At 36.9% G+C, this 24,840-nt stretch overlaps 4 protein-coding genes, 1 long non-coding RNA gene and 2 pseudogenes across 5 annotated transcripts; 4 read left to right on the forward strand and 3 right to left on the reverse strand.

Annotated features, from left to right (window-relative positions):
• Positions 1-151: 151 nt before the first annotated feature.
• LOC18593241 (uncharacterized) lies at positions 152-2,325 on the reverse strand. Its single transcript, XR_001928865.2, has 3 exons — positions 2,141-2,325; positions 1,914-2,051; positions 152-993 (listed from the first exon to the last, which is right to left on the reverse strand). It is a non-coding gene; the product is annotated as an uncharacterized LOC18593241 (long non-coding RNA).
• Positions 2,326-3,326: 1,001 nt separating this feature from the next.
• GIP1 (GBF-interacting protein 1) lies at positions 3,327-9,286 on the reverse strand. Its single transcript, XM_007020370.3, has 9 exons — positions 8,861-9,286; positions 8,025-8,068; positions 7,608-7,686; positions 7,375-7,501; positions 6,710-7,266; positions 5,875-6,142; positions 5,137-5,425; positions 4,286-4,735; positions 3,327-4,080 (listed from the first exon to the last, which is right to left on the reverse strand). Exons 1-9 carry the CDS (start codon positions 9,060-9,062, stop codon positions 3,781-3,783), a joined length of 2,316 nt encoding a protein of 771 aa, XP_007020432.3. The 5' UTR covers positions 9,063-9,286; the 3' UTR covers positions 3,327-3,780.
• Positions 9,287-10,941: 1,655 nt separating this feature from the next.
• Positions 10,942-14,043, forward strand: LOC18593243 (RNA-binding (RRM/RBD/RNP motifs) family protein). The gene is made up of 6 exons (XM_007020372.3): positions 10,942-11,089; positions 11,248-11,288; positions 11,497-11,660; positions 11,984-12,083; positions 12,187-12,356; positions 12,645-14,043. The coding sequence occupies exons 1-6, from the start codon at positions 11,034-11,036 to the stop codon at positions 13,158-13,160; spliced, it is 1,047 nt and encodes a 348-aa protein (XP_007020434.2). The 5' UTR covers positions 10,942-11,033; the 3' UTR covers positions 13,161-14,043.
• Positions 14,044-15,235: 1,192 nt separating this feature from the next.
• On the forward strand, positions 15,236-16,279 carry LOC18593244 (protein IWS1 homolog 1 pseudogene; annotated as a pseudogene).
• Positions 16,280-18,032: 1,753 nt separating this feature from the next.
• Positions 18,033-18,392, reverse strand: LOC18593245 (early nodulin-like protein 14). Its single transcript, XM_018124141.2, has one exon. It carries the CDS (start codon positions 18,390-18,392, stop codon positions 18,033-18,035), a length of 360 nt encoding a protein of 119 aa, XP_017979630.2.
• A 697-nt stretch (positions 18,393-19,089) lies between these two features.
• LOC18593246 (protein IWS1 homolog 1 pseudogene) lies at positions 19,090-20,054 on the forward strand (annotated as a pseudogene).
• A 2,336-nt stretch (positions 20,055-22,390) lies between these two features.
• EMB2731 (ER membrane protein complex subunit 8/9 homolog) lies at positions 22,391-24,711 on the forward strand. Its single transcript, XM_007020376.3, has 5 exons — positions 22,391-22,759; positions 23,030-23,176; positions 23,268-23,327; positions 24,140-24,306; positions 24,424-24,711. Exons 1-5 carry the CDS (start codon positions 22,550-22,552, stop codon positions 24,452-24,454), a joined length of 615 nt encoding a protein of 204 aa, XP_007020438.3. The 5' UTR covers positions 22,391-22,549; the 3' UTR covers positions 24,455-24,711.
• Positions 24,712-24,840: the final 129 nt, after the last annotated feature.

The raw sequence follows: 24,840 nt of genomic DNA on the forward strand, positions 1-24,840 counted from the left end.
AGAATCATAGCATATTCATCTTTACACTTCAATGTAAAGTGCCATATCAACACATGACACTATGTGAGGCTATACATTATATAGATAATAAAAAGTAAATCTAGAATTGATTTGTAGCTAGCTAAGATCGATATTAAGAATCATGTTTGACTTCTCATCAACCAATTCTTTGAATATACATTAATAGAATGGCAATTACACAAGGCTGAGAAGACCCAAATTTACAAAGAACAACAGCTTTACAAGAGAAAAGCATATATAGAATCTTGATAATTATAATAATAACAAAAAATAAATAAAAACAGAAACACTAAGACTAATAATCATGATTTGCTATGGGCCTTCTTTCCATGCATTAAACTTGGAATCTCAAAGATTGCTTTCCATGCTTGGGGCCTTCTTTTTTTAGGGATGCATGAGAATTGTCTCAGAACCTGTTACATTTTATTTCTAGTGTCAAGAAGTAGGTTCAATTGTCTCAAAGTTGTTGCTCCAGGTACTCATTTTCCTTCACAATGGCATCAAGATCAGCTTGTAGGTAGCTTGTCTACATTTAAGCTTCAGGAAGCCATGCCTGCTAGTTTCTTTTCATGGTCAGCCATTTCTGTTCGGATTCTATCAGTCGCGAGAATTTTCTCAGAGATTTGCTCAAAGCTCTCATGTATGCTAGTGAGCAGCCCGTCGCCTGACAGGGTCTTTCTTTACTTCCCCGCATATAAACATCAACTTTTTAAGGAAAAAGCAGCATATAATTTCACTTTCATTAACTACATCACCTCCGGGGAGGCTGCAATGATGGGAAAGGAGGGTAAGATAAGAGCTGCTATAGCAGTCAGTTCATAGTACCTGAAGGCGTTCCTGAATGGAATTGCTTTCTAACTGAAGCTCCCTAGTTCCTCTTAAGATGCGTTCTATGTCAGCATCTAGTTCGCCACTGTTCTTTGTGCTCTTCTTTATCCACTCAGTGTAGGATCTCCTAGATGCCACTTTGGACTGCAGAACAATAAGAATAGCAACAACCAGAATCAAAAGAAAAGAAAGAAGATGCAGTAAGGTTAAACAACATAGTTTCTCCACAACCATGGGCTGTAAGCCATAGTAGTGTGCAGATTCCCAAGACAGCCAACCAACCAAGCCTAACGGCTTTACAACCAAAACGACACAGTGTAGCAAAATAAAAAATTACTTCCAACGGTAACTTGGAAAAATAACTTGGTAACTAAAGTGAAAACACTGGTAAACAACTTTAAACATAAAACGACTTGATCATCTCCTCAAAACGACATTACTGCTCCTCCTTCAACCTGCAATTTCTGCTACCTCCAGTCTTTTAACTTTGCTTGACAGTAAGATGAAACCATTTTTTCAACAATGGCCTACTGCAAATGCAAGCTGCCAAAAGGTTGTGCAACAAATTTTTTTTCTCTGTTGTCAGTAAATGAAACTCCATGGATGGAAGCTAAAGCAGAACAGTGAAAATTGGAGGGAGGATGCAACTCTATATAGGCAGATTCTAACCTTTTTTTTTTCTAAAGTTTCAATTATGAAATAGAAATTAAGCAAATTTATTCTAAAAAGAAAAACAATTGAATGAAAATGGCCCATGCCAAAACCAATTCTCTTTGCAAGTACTTCATCATGTGTGCTTCTTTTGATGGCTCAGTGAGTTGGGAAAACAGACAAAATCCTTACACTGATGGCTCAGCAAAGGAGGCTGGGGCTATTCATTGTTGCATGTGCAACAGTCAATCAAGAATCTCGTTTGGTCCTATTTCTTCCCTCTATAGCTTGCTTTTGCTTTTCATAAGATGGGAAAAAGGCAGGTGGTGGTGCCACTCCTGTCATGGTGACCACATAACCTATAACACAGATACTTGGTCGTCAACACTATTCTCACATCTCCATTACATTACCTTTTAGAGCTACTACTGGCTGGCATGCATATCTCGCTCCATGTGTTTCTACGTTGCATATTCAGTATTTAACAGTACAATCATAAACCCGTCCTGCAGTGCAGTGTTTCACCAAAAAACCATTGAGTTCAGAGGAGCCTGGAAAACAGAGCTTATCAACACAAGTAACTAAGCACAGCTGGCTAAAAAGAATCAACAAAGCATATTCAGTACTACCACGTGGGTACCTGCTGCCTCATCAATTATACCATCAACTCACCCCGCAATCCTGCATACACAGAGCTGCATCCCGACTGCTCTGGTTCAGTAATTAGTGGCAATATTTACCTGGGGAGCCCACTGGGGTTTAAATATGGATGCATACAAAACTTAAGGTGAAAGGTAGTGGGGATGAGGAAAGTAATTAAGGGGAATTAATGGCTGCCTGAAAAAGATGAACTGCTTGTGTGGCTGCAGCAACATGTTATTTACGCCTAAATAACTTATGTATTTTATTTAGGCCTAAACAAATTATGAAATAAAAACACTTATACAACAGCATAACATGTTATCTAGGCCTGGTTGGTGTGTCTGTTGTGGAATGCTGACTCTTGAGAATGAAATTCTTTGAAAAGCATCTTTCTACAGGGGTAGATGCTTATTCTGATAGGTTTTGTATTGGTCTAGGTACAGATGTCAACAAGAGTCTGTGATTATGAGGCTGATGCCTGGTTTTTTGGTTCTTTGATGCCTTGATTCCTGGTTGTTATGTCTGATGACCATAACAATCTAAAACCAAGTGCTCTCTCTTTTGTACTTTTGACAGAAGTTTTCAACTTTTTTTCCCCACACATGAATGTTTTCTAATTGATTATTTGTTTAACTCAGTGCTTTGTTTATTCAATTTCACTGGAAAGAATTGAGTTGCTTGCTTCATTTGTATCATGGGGTAATAAAGCCTTGGGAAGTAGGTTCAGTCAATCAAGACCTTTTTGTCTTTGGATAAATGAGCAATTTAATTATCCATTCAAACCAATCCAATAATTTAATTAATTGTCATTGTTACGAAATCTCTAATTGGATAAATAAGAAAAATATTTGACTTTATAAACATAAATATTATACATCTTAATAAATTAATAAGCTTTAAGTATCTTAAACAAGTCCAGACCCTTGATCACTTATCTCAATTTATCCCATAAATATTCAAAAAACACTTCTTAATGGCCTTAATAAACAAACCAAAGTTGAATCTTTTTTTTTTTTTTGAAAGTTAAAGATGAACCATTTAATGCAAACTGTATTCACTTTCACCTCCATTTCTTCTCTGTCCATTTTGCTAGAGACAAACATAGATGTAGCAAAGAAAATTTGATTTCAACCATTTCATGTAGGAAACTGATGATGATGATGATGGAATAAAAGCATAAAACATGACAACACCTAGGTAGCTTTTTCATTAAATATGGCCATCAGTCAATCAAAGAAACTAGAAGCACCTTCTCATATACCAATTACAGCTTGTATCATCTTTCCTCCCTATTCAAAATTTAATATACAGGTGAGACATTAGAAAGGAAAAATTGTGGCAAAATCCCACCTAATCTATTGACCTCTTCAATTCCTATAGAGTATCTTATGAGAATAATAAGTTCCAATAGAAATAGCAAAAAGTTTGCTACCCAGGACAACACTAAAAGGAATGGGGGAAAGATAGCAAAAAAGAAAACGGGCAAAACAAGTCGGCAACATATTTCCCCACCAGACATTACCCTAATAAATCTGAGATGCCTTTAATATTTACACTCCAAAAAGCAGGCAACAGTTTCACCCTCCCGAAAGTTCCTCCCTGAGTTTCTATGTTGCATCCTCGCAAGATTTTAACAGTTCAATAATTAGTATTCCAATTTATCTGTGCATGTTGAGGCTGCTGGTAAGCACCAGTTGGGGGACCCACAGTTTCGACAGCTGCAGCCATGGCTTGAGACTGCTGTAGCAGGGTATTAACATTGGAAGGAGCAGCCATTGTTTGTGGTGACTGATAAAGTCCAGCAAAGGCCCCATGACCAGCCTGTGCTGGAGAGAAAGGAACCTGTTGGCCATGAAGAGAGAGGTTGTACAAAGAATTAACCTGCAAGTTGGATAAATCTTGCCCTGGTGCAGGCATCCAGAGAGCTGAACCTTCGTTCTGCCAAAAAAAAAAACCCCAAAACATAGTGTTAATATTAACTTAGTAGTTGCTAATAGAAATACTGTGGAAAACATAATAAAATACTATTCGCATTTAAGCTAAAAGAAGAACCCCATAACTATGATCATTATACATCACAGTAAAACACTTTTAATAGAAAATGGTTAAGAAAAGTGTATAAGGAAACGAAAGCAAAACCAACCAGTGGTCCTGTTGTGTATATATGATTTTCCTTCAACTGCAACACTGCAAGATCCTCCTTACTGCCAGAGCTTCCAGAGGTCGCTGATGGGACAGATATATTGAAACCAAGAGGTGGAGAAGTCAATGGACCGTAGCCAGATGGGATTGTGAGGTGAGCAGGATTTCCTGCATTCGTTCCAGGCTTGAACTGCGGAAGAGGGAATTTGACCCCAGGTGCAGCTGCCCCAGGTGGCATGTATACATTGCCAGTTGAAGGCTGCTGGGGGAGCCCACTGGGGTTTAAATATTGTTGCATCGGATGCATATAAAAAGGTGGAAGATAGTGGGGATAAGGAAAGTAATTAGGGGGAAATGGCTGCCTGAAAAGGTGAACTGCTTGTGGGGCTGCAGCAACAGAGCTCTGAACAGGTGGTGTTGAACTGCCAGATGGAGCTGGAGAATTCCCACTCTACAAATTGGACAAATTAAGTTTAAGAAGCACATAATTATAATAGCATAAAGCATAGGCCAACATTTGATGTTAATATGACAAAACAAAAGAATACAAGTTAATTTTCTGAAGTTCACAGGGATGTATGATAACTTTTTCTCGTCCTATTCCACTCTACTTAAGCACTATAAACTATAAAATGATTTCAGTAATTGCGTATATAAACTATTAAAGACAGTAAGGGCTGAAGAAAATACAAAAAAAGGAAATGCCAAGTACTAGAACTATTTTTTGAAAGCACACTATAAGCCACCTGAGAAGATGAAAAGGATTTTTAATATGTATGAATCATGGTGGGGTACTATAACCAATTAAATCAATAAAAATATGACAGTTGCGACAAAGAAGCAAGTGCTTACAGCAAAGTTTATAAGGCGAGAAGCATCAGGTGCCCGAGCGTCAGGTCCATCAAACTGTGCAAGGTGGCTTGCTGATGCTGGAATGAAACCAAACCCATAGCTTGGGACATTTGGAATGACACTCTGATTAACTTCTGGGTGCAAATGCATTTCTTGCTTTGAATGGTTGCCTTTCAAGTCTGCATCAGATGAAATATTGCCATCTGATTCTGGCACTTTCTCAAACTCAGAAGGAGATTGTGGTCGATCAGAATTATCCCCTTCCACAGCTGATAATATGCCTTGGCTACTGCATAAATCATAAAGGCCGAATAAGATCTAAAATAGTAAGAAACAAAATAGATTACTAGGAACACTACATAAAGATCCCAAATACTCTAGCAGTATATATCAATAGCAAATTAGCTGCATTTATAACTAAGGACATTCATCCAAACATGCTTTTCCTCAGTAATCCCACCAGAAGGTACAACAGATTAATTATTTCTTGTTTGATTCTTCAAAAAAGGTTGGACGACAAAACACTAGGGCTCCATTACCAGTCACCCCATGGCTCATCTAATAGCTTTAATAAGTTACAAAAGAAATTAAAACTAACACACCAGCAACACCTCAAAACTAAATGTTAAGATGGAAAAAAATGATTTCTGGAATCATTAGATACTTTCCAGCAGAAGAAAAGTAATACATCAGACAAAATATAAATTTGGATAAGTCAAAACTATAACGTCCACCAACCTGGAAGATGGCTCTCCAGCAGTTTCATCACTACCATGAGAAGTTTCAACAGGGCATGCAGAGTTAATCTCCACACTAGTGCTGTTATCATGTTTTGTTCCTTGTCCAAAACTAGCATCAAAACTTCCAAAAGTTAAGCCATTTTTTAATGCTTCAGAGACTTGGAAGTGGGTGGGAAAAGTAACATGTTGACCATTGGGAACATTTGAATCAGGAAGTAATTGAGAATTGTCTTCAACGGTGACAGCTGCAACCTCAGATGTGACCACTGTTTCAGGAACAAGTACCAAGTGAAATCTCCAATAAAATGTAAAACCACCAAAAAGTTCAGAAAGACAACCTTAAAGTATAAGATTTTTTACATCAATATCTAGGTAAAGGATGCTTCAAAAGCAGATAATATTAGAGAACAATAAATGAATAAATTACCAACACTTATGCTTAGAATAAGAACTTAGTTATTATTGTTCAAAAAGAAGCAAAAACATTAGAAAAAAATAAGGCAGTCTAAAGTGCAACAAATGGGTGCAAAACCTAGAAACAGCTTGCAATGCAAAGAAGATTAAAAAAAGTTAAGCAAGATTTCCAAAGGAATTTTTTATCCTTTCTCCCATAATACGAAGAAGGACAACAAACCCATGCACCACAACTACTATACCTACCAACTGCCAAAGTGAAGGGACTAAAAACAGAGGCCTCCCACACAAGAATTTGCATTTCAAAATAGAATATTGTACATCAAAAGGAGGTAAAAAAAAGAGACAAAAAAATACACAGCAATCACATAAAATGCTACATTTTATGGTATCCCAAATCATAAAAAAAGAGGTAATACCTTGCAATAAGGAGGGCTCTATGGTCTTGGGCTGCTGAACCTGTTCAGCAACCTTTGATTTGCTCAGGGCCTTCTTTCCAGGCATTGAGCTTGGAACCTCAGAGGCTGCTTTCTCAGTCTTAGATACATTAATATCATGGGAAACATGTTTGTTTCCTTGAGTATGGTTTACTTCAGCAGCTTCCTGTGGGTTTCCAATTTCATGTTTTATTGTACTCACAGCACCAGCATGACGGGACACGGTTGGTGCCAACACAGGATCTGCAGCAGATGAACAGACACCAGACACGGATGTTGAAGTGGCAGAAGTTGATGAGGGATTAGAATTTGATGTGGACTTCTCTTGATCTTTGATCAGAGAGCCAAAGGACTGAGCAGGAATGGGGGCAGGAGGTTCTAGGACAGCTGGTTGCACTGAAACAGTCACTAGCTTGTTTGCAAAAAAGCCATCTTTAGTTTCATTACTAGCACCACCTGCAGACAATTGGGATCCACGTCCATCACTGGAGCTCCCATTTGGTAAAGTTGTAGTGCCATTTGGTATAGCAGTAGGTGTTCTGCAATAGAACGAAACAAAATTTAGGCTAAGATGTAACAGCATTCTCTAGAGGTAACCAATTAAGTCAGATTGAGATACAAAAAGTAATATCCTTATGCATATTTACTTTGTCGTCTGAGGTGCTGCATTACTTTTCGCTTTCTGAGAAACTGACAAAGGCATAGAACCCCTATCTGAGGTATGATTAACCCCATTCTCCCTTCGAGCGGATGCATTCCTTCCACCTCCAGCATCTTAAAGAACAACGCTTGTTAGATGAGCAACTTACAGATAAACAAGTTAAATTCATATATTGCCGCATACATTGAAAAGGAAGAAAAAAAAACCTCAGAACTTTACCAGCTGATGTATAATATTTCCCCCGACTGCCCCGGCCCCCTCGTCCCTGTGTACCAGCTGTCTGCATCATATTAGCTGTCTGCATCAAAGAAGAATTGAGTTATAATTCACAATTCACTAAGCTAACTAAAGCAAAACTCAATGAAAAAAAATCCTTTAAAACCAAATTTGAGTAAGCAATACTCTTAACACATTACATCAGTTCAGTATATTTTTTTCTCCTTATTGTGACACTGGCATAGTTGCTACCAAGCAAACACCAAACAGAATAAAGTATTATAGAACCAATAGTATCATTGAAAACCAAAATCATAACTGCAGTGGAAAACTTGTCTATAATTGGTAATCGCAAAGAATAGAAGATCAAAATGAAGAAAAATTCTATTTTCACCAGTTGGAAAGGAAAAGAACACTTGCCTCCTTTTTCCTAACGCGTTTTCTTTTCACCTCATGAAATGTATCTGCAAACCAAACAAATTAACAGCCATACTGTCAATAAGTAAATTGCGATATACATTAAGCAAAAACACAGTATGCACTTAACACAATCAGAAAATCCCTTAAAAAAGAAGCTTCGTTCCACACATTTGCATGCATTTACCTTAAAGGCAGTGGTTTTTGCCTAAAAGAATCTTCTATCTATCATAGACCACCATAGCTAGGATGAAACGTTGAAACTTTAACTCTTAGAATATAGATTTGTTACTTTAAAAAAGATTATCAGATTATGCGGGTGAAAATTACTAGTAGTTATTAAAACCTCAAATCAAACGGACAAAGATTGGAAAAAAATTGGCAGAGTGCTACACAGGATAAATAAAGCTAAGCACACACATTATTAAATATCTTGAATTTCTTTAATCTACTCCCTTTTCCCAGCAACCAAGAAACATCCAAACAGTGCAAACACTTTCCATTAGCAAAACAACCAAAATCAAGCCAAGCCCACCTCTCAAAATCCCAACTTTCTTCACTCTTCCAACACAAAGCACGAAACCAACAAACCAAACAATGCCCAATCCACTTTCCATTAGCAAAAGAACATGAGAAAGCAGCAAAACCCCACCCCTCAAAAATCCCAACTTTCTTCACTTCTTCAACACCAAACCCACACAGGAACAATAGATCATAAACCCACCAAACCCTCAGAAACCATAAAACCCTAAAAAAGAAGCCAGAAAAACCCTTAAAAACACAGCAAAGAAAACAAAAAGTACCCAAGAAACCAAAAACATCAAAGTCTTGATTATTACCCAGATAAAGAAGCTTTTGGGCACTTTCATTAGGATCCATAGAGCACTCTTTGAGCACTGCATAGATTTCTTCATCGCTGTGTTGCTTCCCTGTGATCTCCCTTATGCTTTGGATCGTTTTCTTTGCATTGTCTGGGATCGAAACCCCTGACCCCTCACCTCCACGTCCACCACCGCCGCCGCCGCCACCTTTGCTGCTCATGGTAGCAAAGTGAGAAAAGAGAACAGAGAAATGGACAAAGGAGAGAAGAAAGAAAACAAAGGAAAAAAAAAAACCCGTAATGAATTGGTTATGTATTTATAGTTCTAACAAGTAGGGCATAATTCAAGATGAATAATAGTGAAAAAAAAAAGTATGCTATACAAATTTTTTTGGGTTTTTCTTCTTTTTTATTGATGTTGATTAATGCTAAGAGAGAATAGTAGGGTTCTTGTCTCTATATTATATATATATATATATATATAGAAAGTGGGGGAAGTGAATACAGGCTCAAGGAAGCTAAATTCACCTATTGTGGAAAATTTTTTTTAGTTTAGTTTATTTCTTTTTTTTTTAGAGATATCTCAAAATAAAGTTCTTTCATTTATCTAATTCTTTTATTTTTTATATAGTACAACTTTATTTTTCTATAATTTTTTTACTTTTTTTTATTAAAAAATATTAAAGATTTATATTATAAAATAATTTTTTAAATTATAATAGATAATTTTAAAAATTAAAATTTAGAAAAATATGAATATTTAAAGAAAGGACATTGAGTGAGTTTATTCTATAACATGTGCTTTGTAGAAAATTAATATAATTTTTTATATATTCATGTAATATATGTTTCCATAATGGTAAATTTTCTTGAAAATTCAAAGGTTCAAGAAATCAAAACCTGATAAAGAGATCAAGAAATCAAAACTATCGAGGAGGAAATTCATTTTATGATCGATTAATTTTAAGACGTCAATTTCAATTATCTTAGTAAAAAAGTAAATAAAATCATAAATTATATTGTTCGAAATACAAAAAGTAAACGTTGTTCTTTTGATTGTTTATTTCGAGTTAGTCAAATTAGATATATTGATAAAGTTTCTATATAAAGTCAAACCCATTATTGTGAGCTATAAGTAAGAATAAAATTTAAAGACATTCGGATTTTATATTGATTCTTATTATACATGATTATGATTACACTTATAAGCTATATGTACAAGTGAGTATTAATTGATTTCAATTGAATAAATACATCAAAATCAATTGAATTCGTTTATTTGTGGTTCGGTTTCGACTTTAATTAGTCACTTGATTTGATGTATTCGATCATTTCAATTGATTTTTAATTTGAAGTTTACAATCCAAATTAATTAAATTTAAGTCAATTTTGATTATTTCAATTTTAGTGTATGATTTAACCAATTTGATTATTTTTCATAAAAATTTGATTGTTTCGGGTTTTGAAATTTAAAAACGGAACCGATCAAATGTTTACATTAGAAATGATTCGATTTAGTCGATTATGTTGGTTGATTTTTAATTCAAAGTTTACGGTTAAATAGATCAAATTAGTCAAATTTAAGTCAATTTTGATTATTTCAGTTTTAGACTATGATTCAATTACTTTTTATGAAAGTTTGATTAATTTAGTGTTTGAAGGTTAAAAACCGAACCAACAAAATATTTACATTAAAATTAATTTGATTTATTTGATTATCTTAATTGATTTTTAATTCAAAATCTACAATTGAAACGATCAACTTTAAGTCAATTTTGATTATTTTGGATTTAGAGTATGATTCGATCGATTCGATTTTTTTCATAAAAATTTGATTAATTTGGTGTTTAAAGTTTTAAAATCGAACCGATCAAATATTGAGATATAATTATACATTAATGTTTTCATTTGATAATTTAGACAAAGGCCCATAAATCCGATACCTTAAAGCCAATCCAGCCGACAGGACAACCCCGGACTTCAAACATGTCGCTATCCTGGAATCCTACGTGGCAGCCAGAGAAGTCGGTGGATATATATGTCCATTCCTCATTTATTCGGTGGCAAAACAGTCATTTCAAAAAAAAGCATCCTCCTTTTATATGCCCACTCACATCCTCTTGTTATAAAACCCTAAATGCCCCTTTCAATTTCCCCCAAATTGCAGAAACAAGCAAAGCGATTTTACCCCCATGGGTTCCAAATCCAGGAACGATAACCCCTTTAGTGGCGATGGAGCTAGCCCTGGGTTAGAATCTCTCTGTTTCTCGCCTCTCGATTCCATTTAATTTTGCCCCTGTTTGGTTCCCGAGAAAATTTGAGAGGAAATAAGAAAGGAAATTGCTGAATATTTCTATTCTCTCTTTCTTTATTGTAAGTTTTGATTTTTTTTTTTCGAATTTGCAGGAAGATTTTTATCGGAGGATTGGCCAAAGATACTACCTTTCGTGAGGCTTTATATTTATTTTTCCTTTTGATTTTTTTATATTTTTTCGTTGAATTAAAAGGAGCTAGATATGAATTTGAAAAAACTGGATTGGATTTAATTTTTTTGATTATTAGATTTAATGGGGTTTTATTTGTTATGAGTAATTAATTATTTAATTTGGTGTTTTTTTTTTTTTTACTAATGCTATTGTATTGATGGATCTGTAGCTCAATTTAATAAGTACTTTGCAAAGTATGGGGAGATAATTGATTCGGTAATTATGAAAGATAGATACACTGGTCAGCCTCGCGGTTTTGGATTTATTACATATGCTGATCCTTCTGTTGTTGATAAGGTCATTGAGGAGGACCATATCATCAATGGAAAACAGGTAAACCATATTTGTATTAGATGACAACACAATAAATTCATTACATGTTTTCTTGCGGATAGTGTATAATAGTGTTACATATATATGGTTGAGTTAATGTTTAATGAGGTAAATTTTGTGGTTTTAAGCAATTGTGGTAAAGCCGAATATAGAGTTAGAATGTTGTGTTATCAACTAGCTGATCCTTGAAATATGTAGCCTAATTGAGATGCTGATGAAAATTTTTGGTCAATAGAACTATGAAATAATGGTTTTTGTGTGTGTGCGTGCGCGTGTGTATTAAACAAATTAAGGAAGATGCTTACGAGATCAAATTGAAGCAGGTTGAGATAAAGAGGACAATTCCTAAAGGCTCTAGTCACTCAAAGGATTTTAAGACGAAAAAGATATTTGTCGGTGGTATACCATCCTCAGTCACAGAAGGTATGGATGCAGAGTCTTAGATGTTGTCTTTTCACAGTAGATTGACTATGACAATGTGTTGTTTAGTATACATCTTTCTCTGAGTGGTGCTTTTGTCATTCAGATGAATTTAGGAGTTTCTTCTCCAATTATGGGAAAGTGATGGAGCATCAGATTATTCGTGATCATGCAACCAATAGGTCTCGTGGATTTGGCTTTATAATTTTTGACAGTGAAGAAGTTGTAGATGATTTGTTATCAAAAGGGAATATGATTGATATGGCGGGTACCCAGGTAAGTGTAGTGAAATTGGACATATTTTCCAAGGAATCAGCATGTAAACAGGTTTATGTCTGTTATGGAGTTTGCATTATTGCATTCCCCATTCATCATATTCACAATAATAGGGTTGTCAGTTTACTTAATTTTTAGTACCTGATCACATAAACTACCCCAGTGGCAGTGGTTTATGTTTCTAATCTTAGATGGAGATTGATACAGGAATAGATCTCCCAAGGAAAAGGGCTATCAATTTAGTTTACATGCAGCCAACCTTAGGTTAACTAAGTTGCTTTGTTGTAGGTGGAGATCAAGAAAGCTGAACCAAAGAAAGCCTCAAACCCACCACCTGCTCCCGCATATGGTAGTAACTCTAGGGGCCGTTCTTATGATGATGGCTTTGGTGGGTATGGTGGTTCATATGGGGGTTTTGATGGAGGGTTTGGTCCAGGTCCTTATAGGACACCTGGGAGTCTTGGTGGTAGACTTGGTACTGGTTATGGATATGGTAGTGGTGGTGGTGGTGAATTTGGAGGTTATGGGGGGTTTGGACCCAGTAGTTTAGGAGGCTACCGGGGTGAATCTTCCCTTGGTTATTCTAGCCGCTTTGGACACTATGTTGGTGGTTTTGCTGGGGGTTATGGTGGAAGCAGTGTAGGTGGCTATGGCCGAGGAGGTGATGTTTATGGCAGTTATGCAGGTTCAGGCTATGGTGGTGGTTATGACTCTGGTCCTGGTGCTAGTTATGGTGGAGCAGGTGGGCTTTATGGCAGGGGAGGCTATAGTAGCAGTAGTCGATACCATCCATATGCAAGATAGAATGCAGGCATTGTGATGCAGTTGCTTACTATTTGCCATAGAAGTTCCATACAGTTTTCTTTAGATCTGCGTTGTGAATCATTAGGCACTTTCTCACAAGTACTAGAAGTCTTCTAATTGTAGCACGTGGGGAAGGCTTTCAAGATCAGAGGAGATATTGTGTTAGACTATTGTTCCATTGTATGATTAAGAAAGCACTTCATGTTAGTGCTTGATTGCTTTGTTCTAGTCTATTTTAATTTGGTTTGTTATGTAGACTATAGCAACCTTTTTGGAGTTTGTTAGTTAGACATATTTCCCCTTATTTCTGTTTAGCTTCTTATCTTCTTTAGATCGGTCTCTCTTTTTCTAGTAATCATTTAGATTGCTTCAAATGTTGACTCATCAGGGACAATGCTGTCTAGGCAAATGAGCTAGATTTGCAATCGTAGATGATATAATATTTAAGTTAGTTTCATATTCAGTCACTTAAATTACTATTAGGATTAAAATAGGGAATGCTTGGTAAGTGTTAGGAACTGTTGGGGCGTGGATGGATTTTTGTCACCCTATTCCAAATGTTCTTCTGAGGTACCTTTAGGAGGAACACTTCTTGCCGGCTTTAACATGGTTGTTCCCTCATGGTGGTTTGCTGTCTCTTGGGTGCACATTGTCCTCTTAATCGCTTCCATTGCAGTTGGCAATTTAGTTTTATAATTCTTCTCAAGTTGTTACTTTGGTGAAAGCATGCTACCTGTGGCGAATAGCTGAATACGTAAAACTTTTCTCGTGTACCTGATGAGGCTGCGAGCTTGTTGGAACATGTCTTCTCTTTTTCTTTTCAATTTTGTTGTACCCTTGGCATTCCTTATTTAACGAAATCTGTTGCCATCCCATTGTGAAATATGCTTGATTATGATGTAAATGTCGGATTGCCCATGATAACATCAACTGATATGAATATCGATACTTCGATAGTAAAATCCTTATTCTGATTATCTCTTTGATATATATATATTTGTTCAAAAGCATTCTGAAAACTTCTAAGGTAATTGTATCAAGAATTAGTGCCTGAGCATGTCAAGAAGGGCATCGCGGATAACAATTCCACCAGGTTGTTCGACAGGGCTAAGCAAGATGCATGTAACCAAAGAACCAGACATTGTGCAGCATTGCATGAGTTTGTAGACCAAATTCTAATCTTCAAAATGTGTTTAATGATGTTATGAGAAACAGGTGTGACCCCATCAAAGAGGCAATGAAAGTTAAGCTCCAAGGATGAAGTATTTGAGCTAAAAAATGCAACATAGATGGGAATAATCCTTGTATTTCTCTTCATTCGGAAAATGAAATGGAAACCTATGTACCTCAAACAATAATGTTGAATGAAATGAATAAGAGATTATGAAATGCTGCATTGGAGGAGCCATGCTAATGCTTACGCTCACGAACTCTTAATTTTAATGAAAAATTACACGACGGTTATGTTTCTCTACTTGGTATATGATACGGCTTACGCAATAATCGACTTGGTATATGAAATGATCAATTGTTATGTGGATAATAATCTTAAGTCATAATATAAGTTGTATATAACGGGAAACAAATACAAGAGGATTAAGATCGAATGATAAAAAAGTTAAGAATTTTTAGAAAATAATTTAAAAAAATAAAGATTTTTTACATAAAATATAATAATTTAAGGTTTTTTAATATTTAATTGAAATTAATTTTTTTATACAGTTGGTTTCTATTTATATATTTTCGCTAAAACGCCAAAAACGACACCGTTTGGATAATCCTGACAACTTCCTGGGAAATTTTGATATGATACTACTAATGCAATATAAAAAACTCATAAAAATTGATTAATAATAAATTTTTAAAAAAAATTTTTATGAAAATTTCCCACCATTTCTTCATCTTGACGCCTCTTCGGTCTTTCTGAATCTGTTTCTGCCCACTCTCCTTTCCATGGCTGCTCTTGTCATTACAGTTCTCGTCCTTCTACACCATCCAAACTGGAAGTTGTCCATTCTTATTACATAAGAATTGTTCAGATACCTATAAATACTTGTTCATGCAAGAACCCGAAAGCAGTGTGACATTGCAAAGTTAAAGAAAGAATCTTACAGTTTTATGATCAGTGTGATGGGTGACAACCCTTTGTACCGGAAGGATTGCGTCATGAAGAAGCAGAGCGTTGTGGAAGGAAAGAAGAGGGAGAGAGGGAAGGAGGATCCAGAAATCAATGCCATGTTCGATGCTGTCAAGAGGAGGAGGAAGGTCGAGAAAAGTCCAGAAGAAATCAGCTTGTTTGTCGAGAAAGTACTGGCTGAGCTCACAATCGTTGCTGAAGACGATGCACAACTCAACAGAGAAGACCAACCTGCCATCAACAAGCTCAAGAAGTTGCCATTTCTCGCCGAGGTTTTGTCCAAGAAAAGCTTTCAGCTTCAGTTCTTGGATCATGTGGTTCTCACACTCTTGAAGAACTGGCTAGAGCCCCTTCCTGACGGCAGCCTGCCGAATGCCAATATCCGCGGAGCAGTTCTGAACATCCTGGCAGATTTTCCGATCGATTTAGAGCAACATTACCGACTAGAGCAGTTCAAGAAGAGCGGCCTTGGAAGGGCGATTATGTTCCTATCGAAATAGGACGAGGAAACAGTTTCCAACAGAAGGGTCGCTAAGGATTTGATCGACAGATGGAGCCGAAGCATCTTCAACAAGAGCACAAGGTTCTCTGACCTGAGAAATGATGATATTCATGTTCCCGTGATGAAAAAGCCTGTGAGCAAACCTGCAATGATGGAAGTAAAGGCTTGTGATTTGGACGTCAGTGTTGCCAAGGAGCAGAAGCTAAGTTCTCGACCATCTTCTTTGAGGCAACATGTTACAAGGCCCGAACCAGCTTCACTTGTTTATACAGTACGTCCCCAATCTAAGTACAACCCAGAGATAGCCAGAACTTTTGCTAGACAACAACGAGTACAAGGAGACTCTCGCCAAAGGATAGAGCAGAGGTTGGAGCAGTTGAAAGCATCGAGAAAGAAGCCGCTGCAAGCTGCAAAGCTTAGTGCTGAGGGTCGTCGTGTGCTCCTAAGTGTGTGATGTTAAACAAGTCGATATATGTTCTATTAGACCTTCTTGACTGTTTTAGCTGTCAAAGAAATTTTCTGTAATTTTTAAGTTGTTATGAATGAACATTGTCTGTCTTTTCCATTGTCATGAGTAGATTCTCTAGTTTTTCGTTTCCCTACAATCTAATCAAAATATAAAATATTCGCGTTCGGCTTTGTGTTTTCTGAACATTCTGAGATTAATAATCATCCCTAGCACAAGGTTATGAGCTACTGAGATAGACAACAAAAGCTGACATCTAAAGTCCTGAGAGTCTATTGCAGCATGATTCAGCCTCTGGAAATCATTTGTGTGTGTTGTCTCCCAAAGAGTAAGCGCTAGAGCTTGCTGTCATGGATTTCTCTATTTAGATTGGTTCAAACATTCCCAAAAATATAATATGAAAGAGAATTGCTGCTGCTGTTACAGTTTTAATGTGCAGTTATCAGGTACAATGGTGACTCTTATGATTATGTTGTCACTGATACTATTGGTGTTCGCTTGTTGTAGTCATTCTTGTGCATGTTCATCCAATTTTTGAGCTAAGTCTTTTAATCTAATCATCAAATTTGGATTGCTCAAAGATCAAAGTTGTCATGAGCTAAGATTATGGACGTACCCTTGGTCAGAGTGGCAGATGTTCTTTTCACTGAAAGAATGAAGAAAAGATTGAGTGAACGGCGTGATAAGTTGCTACAGAATAGGAGTAGAGGGCCTCAAGATCAAGGGGCTTCAAATGACTTGAATCAACAATTTCAACCACTTTTCTTTAAGACGCGTCCTGCTCTGAGTTTGAATGGATTCACTTCTCATCAACTCAGTCTGATACGAGTGGTAAATGTTGTTGCATCTCTCTCTGGTTCTGTTTGTAATGTCTTCTCATTTTATTGATCTCCTACATTCAGCTTCTTCATTGTGACTCTCATCTGGAAACATTCTTGAAGACCATTTCATTCCTGTATCATCAATATATGGTGTTAACAAGAATTATCTTTTAAATGGCTTTATCTTGTCTTTACTGAGGACATCGGATTTAATCCAGGAAACTGACCCTGCAGGTCACAAGGAAGCATTTCAAAGATCTTGTTTATGTTCGTTTCAATGGTGAAAGTTCTTCACAAGAATTAGTGGTTTTTACAGATTCAGAGAGTGATGAGGACAGACTTGTGGTAAGACACATCACATCTGTGAGGAAGATCTGTCGAGTAGTTCCATATATTAGATGATGAACATTCAACTGTTTCTTTTATACAAAACACTAGTTCACATTTACATGTTAGAGGAATTTCTAAAATGTAGAGGCTAGAATTGTAGATTCTATTCTGTTTGTTTCCTTCCAGAGGTAGAATGGATTTGTCTTTTGCCTGGTAAGGCTTTCTGAGAATTTAGTTTCACAAGTGGAGCAAATAGTTAAGTGAAAAAAAAAACATGGAGTTTCAAGGCATGGATGTTCGTATGATGGCATCTTATGCAGAAACCTGATGACTCCTTTCTTTGTTTCAAAGCTTGCTCAACAGATATAGATGAATCCTTAGCAGAATAAACTTATCAGAAAGGCTAAAGAAAGCAAAAGAATGGCAACAAATCAAACTACATTGTAACCAAATTCATGACAGAAACAGTCATTAAACAACAGAAAGCACAAAATAGGTTTAAGAGTATCAAATACAATAAACCATGGAGGGAAGGAATGAAACCAAATAAAACAGCTCCTATGCTAGATAGTATACTACATCAGCAAATACATAACCAACATGCCTCCAAGAGCAGTCATGCAACTGTCAGCTTGATGGTAGAATTCTGTGGCGGCGGCCCCAAAAATGAGTCCCAAGCACCCCCTTCATGATCAGATACATCATCGCCATGAGGTGAAGGTGCAGGCTGAGGAGAGCTGATTGCAGGGTGCACCATCACCCGAACAACCAGTTTCTGACCAGCTTTGCAGTGACCACGCTCCCCACTGATGAAGTAGAAGAACCCGTATCGACCAAACTGGAAACCAGTGTCCCCATCTTCGAACTTAGAGATTGGATTAGACACACCGCACTTGGTGCAGCTTGTCTTGTTCACCACCAGCACTGAGTCATCGTTGTACATGAAATCTAATGAAACCTGTTCCTGGTAGCCCATTCATTGTATAGTAGGCATACGTAAAAGGCAAAGCAATTGGGAAAACGATGTCGTTTCCCCATATTTTGGGATTTTCCTCCTATAATTATAAATAAAAGTTTTAAATTAGTAAAATTAATTTGAACCTTTAATTTAAATATTTCTTTATTTATATGGTAAAATAAATTACTAACATTTTTTAATATTATAACTCAACATTATGCATAATAGTATCATATGTGAAATTAAGCTTGTATATCATAAATTAATTTAAAATTAAAAAAATAATGGATGAAAATTTTAATACATTAATTGACAAAATAAATCAATTATTAGCAACTAAACATTGATCAAACACAAATAATAATAATAATATAAAAACTTTAATCAAAATATGAAGAAAAAAACTGGGTCATTTTAAGTAAGTACTATTTCTTTATTAACTTGAATTAATTCTTTCTTTTTTACCTTGCTTGAACCAAAAGCATGAAGGTGTTAGAGTTTGACATGTTTTGGAAGTTTGGGTTGAGTTTTGTCTCTAATTTGAAAGTTGAAACTTTCTAAATTTTATTCGAAAATTGAAACTTCCTAAATGTTAGGAACTCTTATTACATAAGGATTGTTCAGATACCTATAGATACTTGTTAATGCTAGAACCTGAAAGCAGTGTGACATTGCAAAGTTAAAGAAAGAATCTTACAGTTTTATGATCAGTGTGATGGGTGACAACCCTTTTTTCCGGAAGGATTGCGTCATGAAGAAGCAGAGCGTTGTGGAAGGAAAGAAGAGGGAGAGAGGGAAGGAGGATCCAGAAATCAATGCCGTGTTCGATGCTGTCAAGAGGAGGAGGAAGGTCGAGAAAAGTTCTGAAGAAATCAGCCTGTTTGTCGAGAAAGTACTGGCTGAGCTCACGATCGTTCCTGAAGACGATGCACAACTCAACAGAGAAGGCCAACCTGCCATCAACAAGCTCAAGAAGTTGCCATTTCTCACCGAGGTTTTGTCCAAGAAGAACTTTCAGCTTCAGTTCTTGGATCATGGGGTTCTTACCCTCTTGAAGAAGTGGCTAGAGCCCCTTCCTGACGGCAGCCTGCCAATGCCAATATCCGTGGAGCAGTTCTGAACATCCTGGCAGATTTTCCGATCGATTTAGAGCAAGATTACAGACGAGAGCAGTTCAAGAGGAGCGGTCTTGGAAGGGCGATTATGTTCCTATCGAAATATGACGAGGAAACAGTTTCCAACAGAAGGGTCGCTAAGGATTTGATCGACAGATGGAGCCGAGTCATCTTCAACAGGAGTGCAAGGTACTCTGACCTGAGAAATGATGATGATATCCATGTTCCCGTGATGAAAAAGCCTGTGACCAAACCTCCAATGGTGGAAGTAAAGGCTTGTGATTTGGACGTCAATGTCTCTAAGGAGCAGAAGCTAAGTTCTCGACCATCTTCTATGAGGCAACACGTTACAAGGCCCGAAACAGCTTCACTTGTTTATACAGTACGTCCCCAATCTAAGTACAACCCAGAGATAGCCAGAACTTTTGCTAGACAACAACGAGTACAAGGAGACTCTCGCCAAAGGATAGAGCAGAGGTTGAAGCAGTTGAAAGCATCCAGAAAGAAGCCGCTGCAAGCTGCAAAGCTTAGTGCTGAGGGTCGTCGTATGCTCCTAAGTGTGTGATGTGAAACAAGTTCATATATGTTCTATTAGATCTTCTTGACAATTTTGCTGTCAAAGAAATTTTCTGTAAATTTTAAGTTGTTATGAATGAAGTTAAATTTTTTAACATCATTGTCTTTGTCTTTGCGATTGTCATGAGCATCAGTTTCTAGCACCAAGCTTTCTAATCATCAACATGCTTTTCATGTGATATTTAGCAAGACTCATCATCTAAATTTCAGTTGATTGTCAAACCAAAAACATAAGCAGCATGTTGTAAATCATCCCGACTAAGATGATGATAACTCGATGAGTGTTCCCTTACAGTTGAATAAAATACCTTGCAATCCTAAGCTTTTTGGTATTGCTTTCCTCTTATCTGGTGTGTTATGAGATGCAAAGAATTGTTGTGCCTTGCATACCCCAAGCCAAGGAAAATGCTTCACATCAACAGTCTTGGTTGCATTTATGTTGTTGATTTCTACCTACAATCCCCCTTTACAGCATCAAGGAGGTTGAGGACTTGATGAGGAGGTAGAACCTCCTTCATATGCGGAATGCCTCCAACTAACTTGCCTATACTTAGCAGTTTTTCCTCATAACTGGCTGGCTGTGTCTCGGCCTAGCTACTAGGTCGAGGCCCTGAATCCAAAATGCAAAATTCCTGTCAAGATCAAGTATTTCTGGGGTTTTTCTGCACTGTGACAAATGCAGAACCAAGGCCATGAAAATTTGTCCGTGCTTCTTCCACTGATTGAGCTGAGTTTAGTCTTTGTTGTATACTGCAAATCTTAAGGTAACTAGCCATGCATTCATCATGGACAATTAAAACGTATGGCACCTTGTATTCACCTTTTTGCTGATCTTCCTGCTTCTTCTCCTTCTTTTTCTTCTTGAACTCAAACTCCCTGTCTCCTGATGAGATGACCACTTAGACTAAGTCTGGTAATTGTTGTATGGTTACCTACTTATATAAATTAACCGAAAATGGCTTTCACGCTTGCTTTCAGAAGACTTCAAATCTGTCAGCCAGTATGGCTGAAACACCAACCTTGCTCATGAGTCTCCAAATAGGTTACTTCTTTTTCTGTTACATTCATGTAGATGCATATCAATGTTCCAATTGGGCCTCCCACAAGTCATGCTGAAGCACTGGTAAAATCTTTATGCTTCAGCACTGTGTACTTCCAGGGTGAATTCAATAAAATCGGGGTTGATTTGATAACGCTGTAAGCATGAGCTATTCACTGCAGTGGCTCAGTATCAAAAGAGAGAACTCTGTCATGTAGTGAGCTCTTCACATAGACCATCAAGGGTTGCTGTAACTGTACTCATTTCGTCACAAAGCCCAAACAAGACGAGCTGCAAATGCTCCATCTAGCAAATGTTTCACTGGATTAGAGAGATAGAAGCCTTGTTTTGTAACGAAATCAGATGGCACATATCTATCAACAGGATCTATTCTGAATTCCTGAGAAAGGAAAGCTAAGAAAATAATCAGTTGATAAATAAAATTCCAGCACAGAAGTTGAGGAAAAAGCCATTGTTCTTAAAGGATGCCTGCCAAGAAAAGCATCCACCCTGTCTTCATTCTCTTCAGGATCAATGGAGTAGGTACTGTCTGTTAACACTCCTCCAGGGCTCACCAGTCTATAAATGCAGAACAAATGTTGTAAGTGTGATGTTAAACAAGTTATATATGTTCTATACTTCTATTAGACCTTCTTGACAGTTTTAGCTGTCAAAGAACTTTTCTGTAAACTTTAAGTTGTTATCAATGAAGTTAATGCAAGACTCATCAACAAAATTTCAGTTCATTGCCAAACCAAAACCTTAAGCAGCTTGCAGGTTCTAGTTTCTCCAAAAAGCACTTGGAAAATGAAAGGGAACTAATGTTGAATGAAATACAGCAAATGTATAATGAGTGACAAAGATTATGAATTGCAACATTGAGAAGCCATGCTAATGCCTACTATCATTCTTGTCCAACTCTTAATTTTAATGAAAAATTTCATCTCCACGAAGACAATTGATATTTCTCGTCAACTTGATATATGTTACGATTATATGATAAACGATTGAGTATACGATAGATCACATCAAACATTAATTGTCACGATGAATTTATAAGATATACATTAAACTATAGTTTTTTTTAATAATAACTAAAATAAAGAATTTTTTGAGGTGAAGGGTAATAATTGGAGGTTTTTTAAGTATTTAAAATGAAATTAATTTATTTATACAGTTGGTTTTTGTTTATAGTTTTTAACTAAAACGTTCAAAACGACACCGTTGGGGTAATCCTGACAACTTCGTGGGAAATCTTGTCTTGTCAGCCTTAAAAGCATCGAAACCATAGAAATCAGAGAAGTGAGCGAGCCACCGAGTTGAGTTCACCTTCAAACTTCCCACCCGCTCACTTGTTTACTGTCGCATCCTCTCGTTAAATTGCCGGCGACCCGGTAACCTCGGTGACTCAGTGAATCTGACCAGTAGAGAAGGGAAAACAAAAAATGGTGGCCGAGTTGAAGTACGAGATCTCACAGAACGCTTACATAAAGTTGGTTCTACAAGCGCTGAAGCACAAAACGACGGCGGTCAACGGCGTCTTACTCGGCCGAGTCAACCCGCAAAATGAAAACGTTGTTGAGATCATTGACTCAGTCCCTCTCTTTCACTCTAATCTTGCTTTATTGCCTCCCCTCGAGATCGCCCTCATCATGGTATCTATATTCTCTTTTTAGGTTTTAATATTTTTATTTTCTCTTGGAAGTTCTTTAGTTTTGGAAAATCAGAGTTTTATGGTGTTCTAATGATGTGGTTTTGACCAAGATTCAATTGGGTAATTGAAACTTTCTGTTGTTTTAGTAAAGTTTTGTTCTTTTTTAAGAAAAAAAAACCATCTTTGGGCTATTTTGTTGGAAGATTTTGTATTTGAAATTTCATGCTGATACACATTTTTACCGCTGTTGTGATGGGTTGGTTTTGATCAGGTAGAGGAGCATTATGGATCTCAGGGATTGGGAATTGTGGGCTATTTCCATGCAAATGAGAGGTTTGATAATGCAGAGCTAGGCATTGTGGCAAAGAATATTGGTGATCATATTTGCCGGTACTTTCCCCAAGCTGCTCTTCTCTTGGTATGTATTTTGATTGTTGTAATAATTACTAATTGGTTTATATATATGGCTTGGTCTTGATTCTGTTTTGTTTGTGATTTTTCTTTTGTAGTTAGATAACAAAAAGCTGGAAGCTTTGTCTAAGGAGAAAGACCAGAGTCCTGTGATGCAGGTTTGTGTTTACTTGTGATTTTTTAAGTTTTAATTGTTTCCTTTTTGGTTTTGATTGATTTGGGGGAGGTGAAGGGATTATGCCTGAGGAATGCTATTGGTGGTAATGGGAAAGAAAGCACTGTTAGAAGAATAGTTTAGGGAAAAATGAAAAACTATATATAGGTACAAGAGGAGAGCTGGCATCAGTTCTATCTTAGGACTTTCTCTGATAGGAGTTAAAATTAGAGGCTTGAAGGTATAGCTGAATGTTCAGTTGCTTCATATATGCATGTGAGGCTTTTTGGATATCTGCTCCCATGACTTTGAGCTGTGTAAATCTCATGTTGTGTATCATAGACAATCTTGGTGTTAGGTATATTTGGTTTGGATCTATCAGCCTCAGTTATAGTCCTATCAATGGTCTATGCTGCAAATGCAGTTGATCTTCCAGATTCAGAGGTGTAGTAGTTTCACATCTCTTGGAATTAGAAGGTGGGTTAGCTGAAAGGAGCAAGGGCTGATTGGCTTTTGCGATATTAGCTCTCCGATTCTTTTTAAAACTGCCACTATACTTATTTAGCATTTTTCAAGGTTTTAAACCCTGCCATTTTGGTATAACTATATTGAATAGCCAAGGTTGTTCCTTGGGAAGGTCATCCATTAGGAGGCTCTGGTTTATTTATATCATATCCCCCATTGCTTACATTTTTTATGCTAGATTCTGGTCATCTAGGGAGTTTTATTCCTTAAAAAGTAGTTGGACGCTTTCATGGTCCAATAATTTTTACTACACCTTTGGCTAATGATAATATTTGTCTTGTCTTGTGTCAGCTATATATAAGGGATGCATCCAAGAACTGGAAACTGGTTGGACCGGATGGAGGCAGCCGATTGGTAATTAAGGAGCCTGCTGCAAATGTTGTTTTGTTGGATTTCATTTCATCTGAAAAATGGCAGGATGTTGCAGATTTTGACGATCACCTTGATGACATTAAGAAGTAAGCCTTATGGTCTTCACTTCTCTTATAACAGAATAAGATGAAAACGCCTGATGTTACATGGGTATATATTCGATTGGTTTTGTTTGATTTTACATCTTATCTTTCTGTTTGCAGGGACTGGCTTAATCCAGATCTCTTCAAGTAAGATCCTTCATTGGTTGGTCGAAGGTAATGGTTGATGCAGACACTTGTCCTGGAGACCATGAAGTAGACAATGAATTGGATGAACCATGGGCTTACGGATATTTTATTCGCCAGGGGATTTTGTTGTGACGTATTAACCGATTTGTTATAAGATCAGGATGAATACCATCAACATTTCTTTAGCGGAAAGACATGTGTTTTAAGATCCATTGTTTTAGAATTTGTAAGTGGAAATGCAATGCCATTCTGTTTTGAATTTGTTGCATTCTTTACAGTCGTCGCTAGGTTTTTTTGAGGATCTGGTGAATGATTTTGACTGAGAATGTTGAATGGGTCATGAGTTCATGATCTCCCAGCAAGGCCTAAAATTGCCATTTTCAAGCAGTA

This window comes from Theobroma cacao, chromosome 7 (assembly GCF_053813885.1).
Source record: "Theobroma cacao isolate CCN51 chromosome 7, ASM5381388v1, whole genome shotgun sequence".
Lineage (NCBI taxonomy): Eukaryota > Viridiplantae > Streptophyta > Magnoliopsida > Malvales > Malvaceae > Theobroma > Theobroma cacao.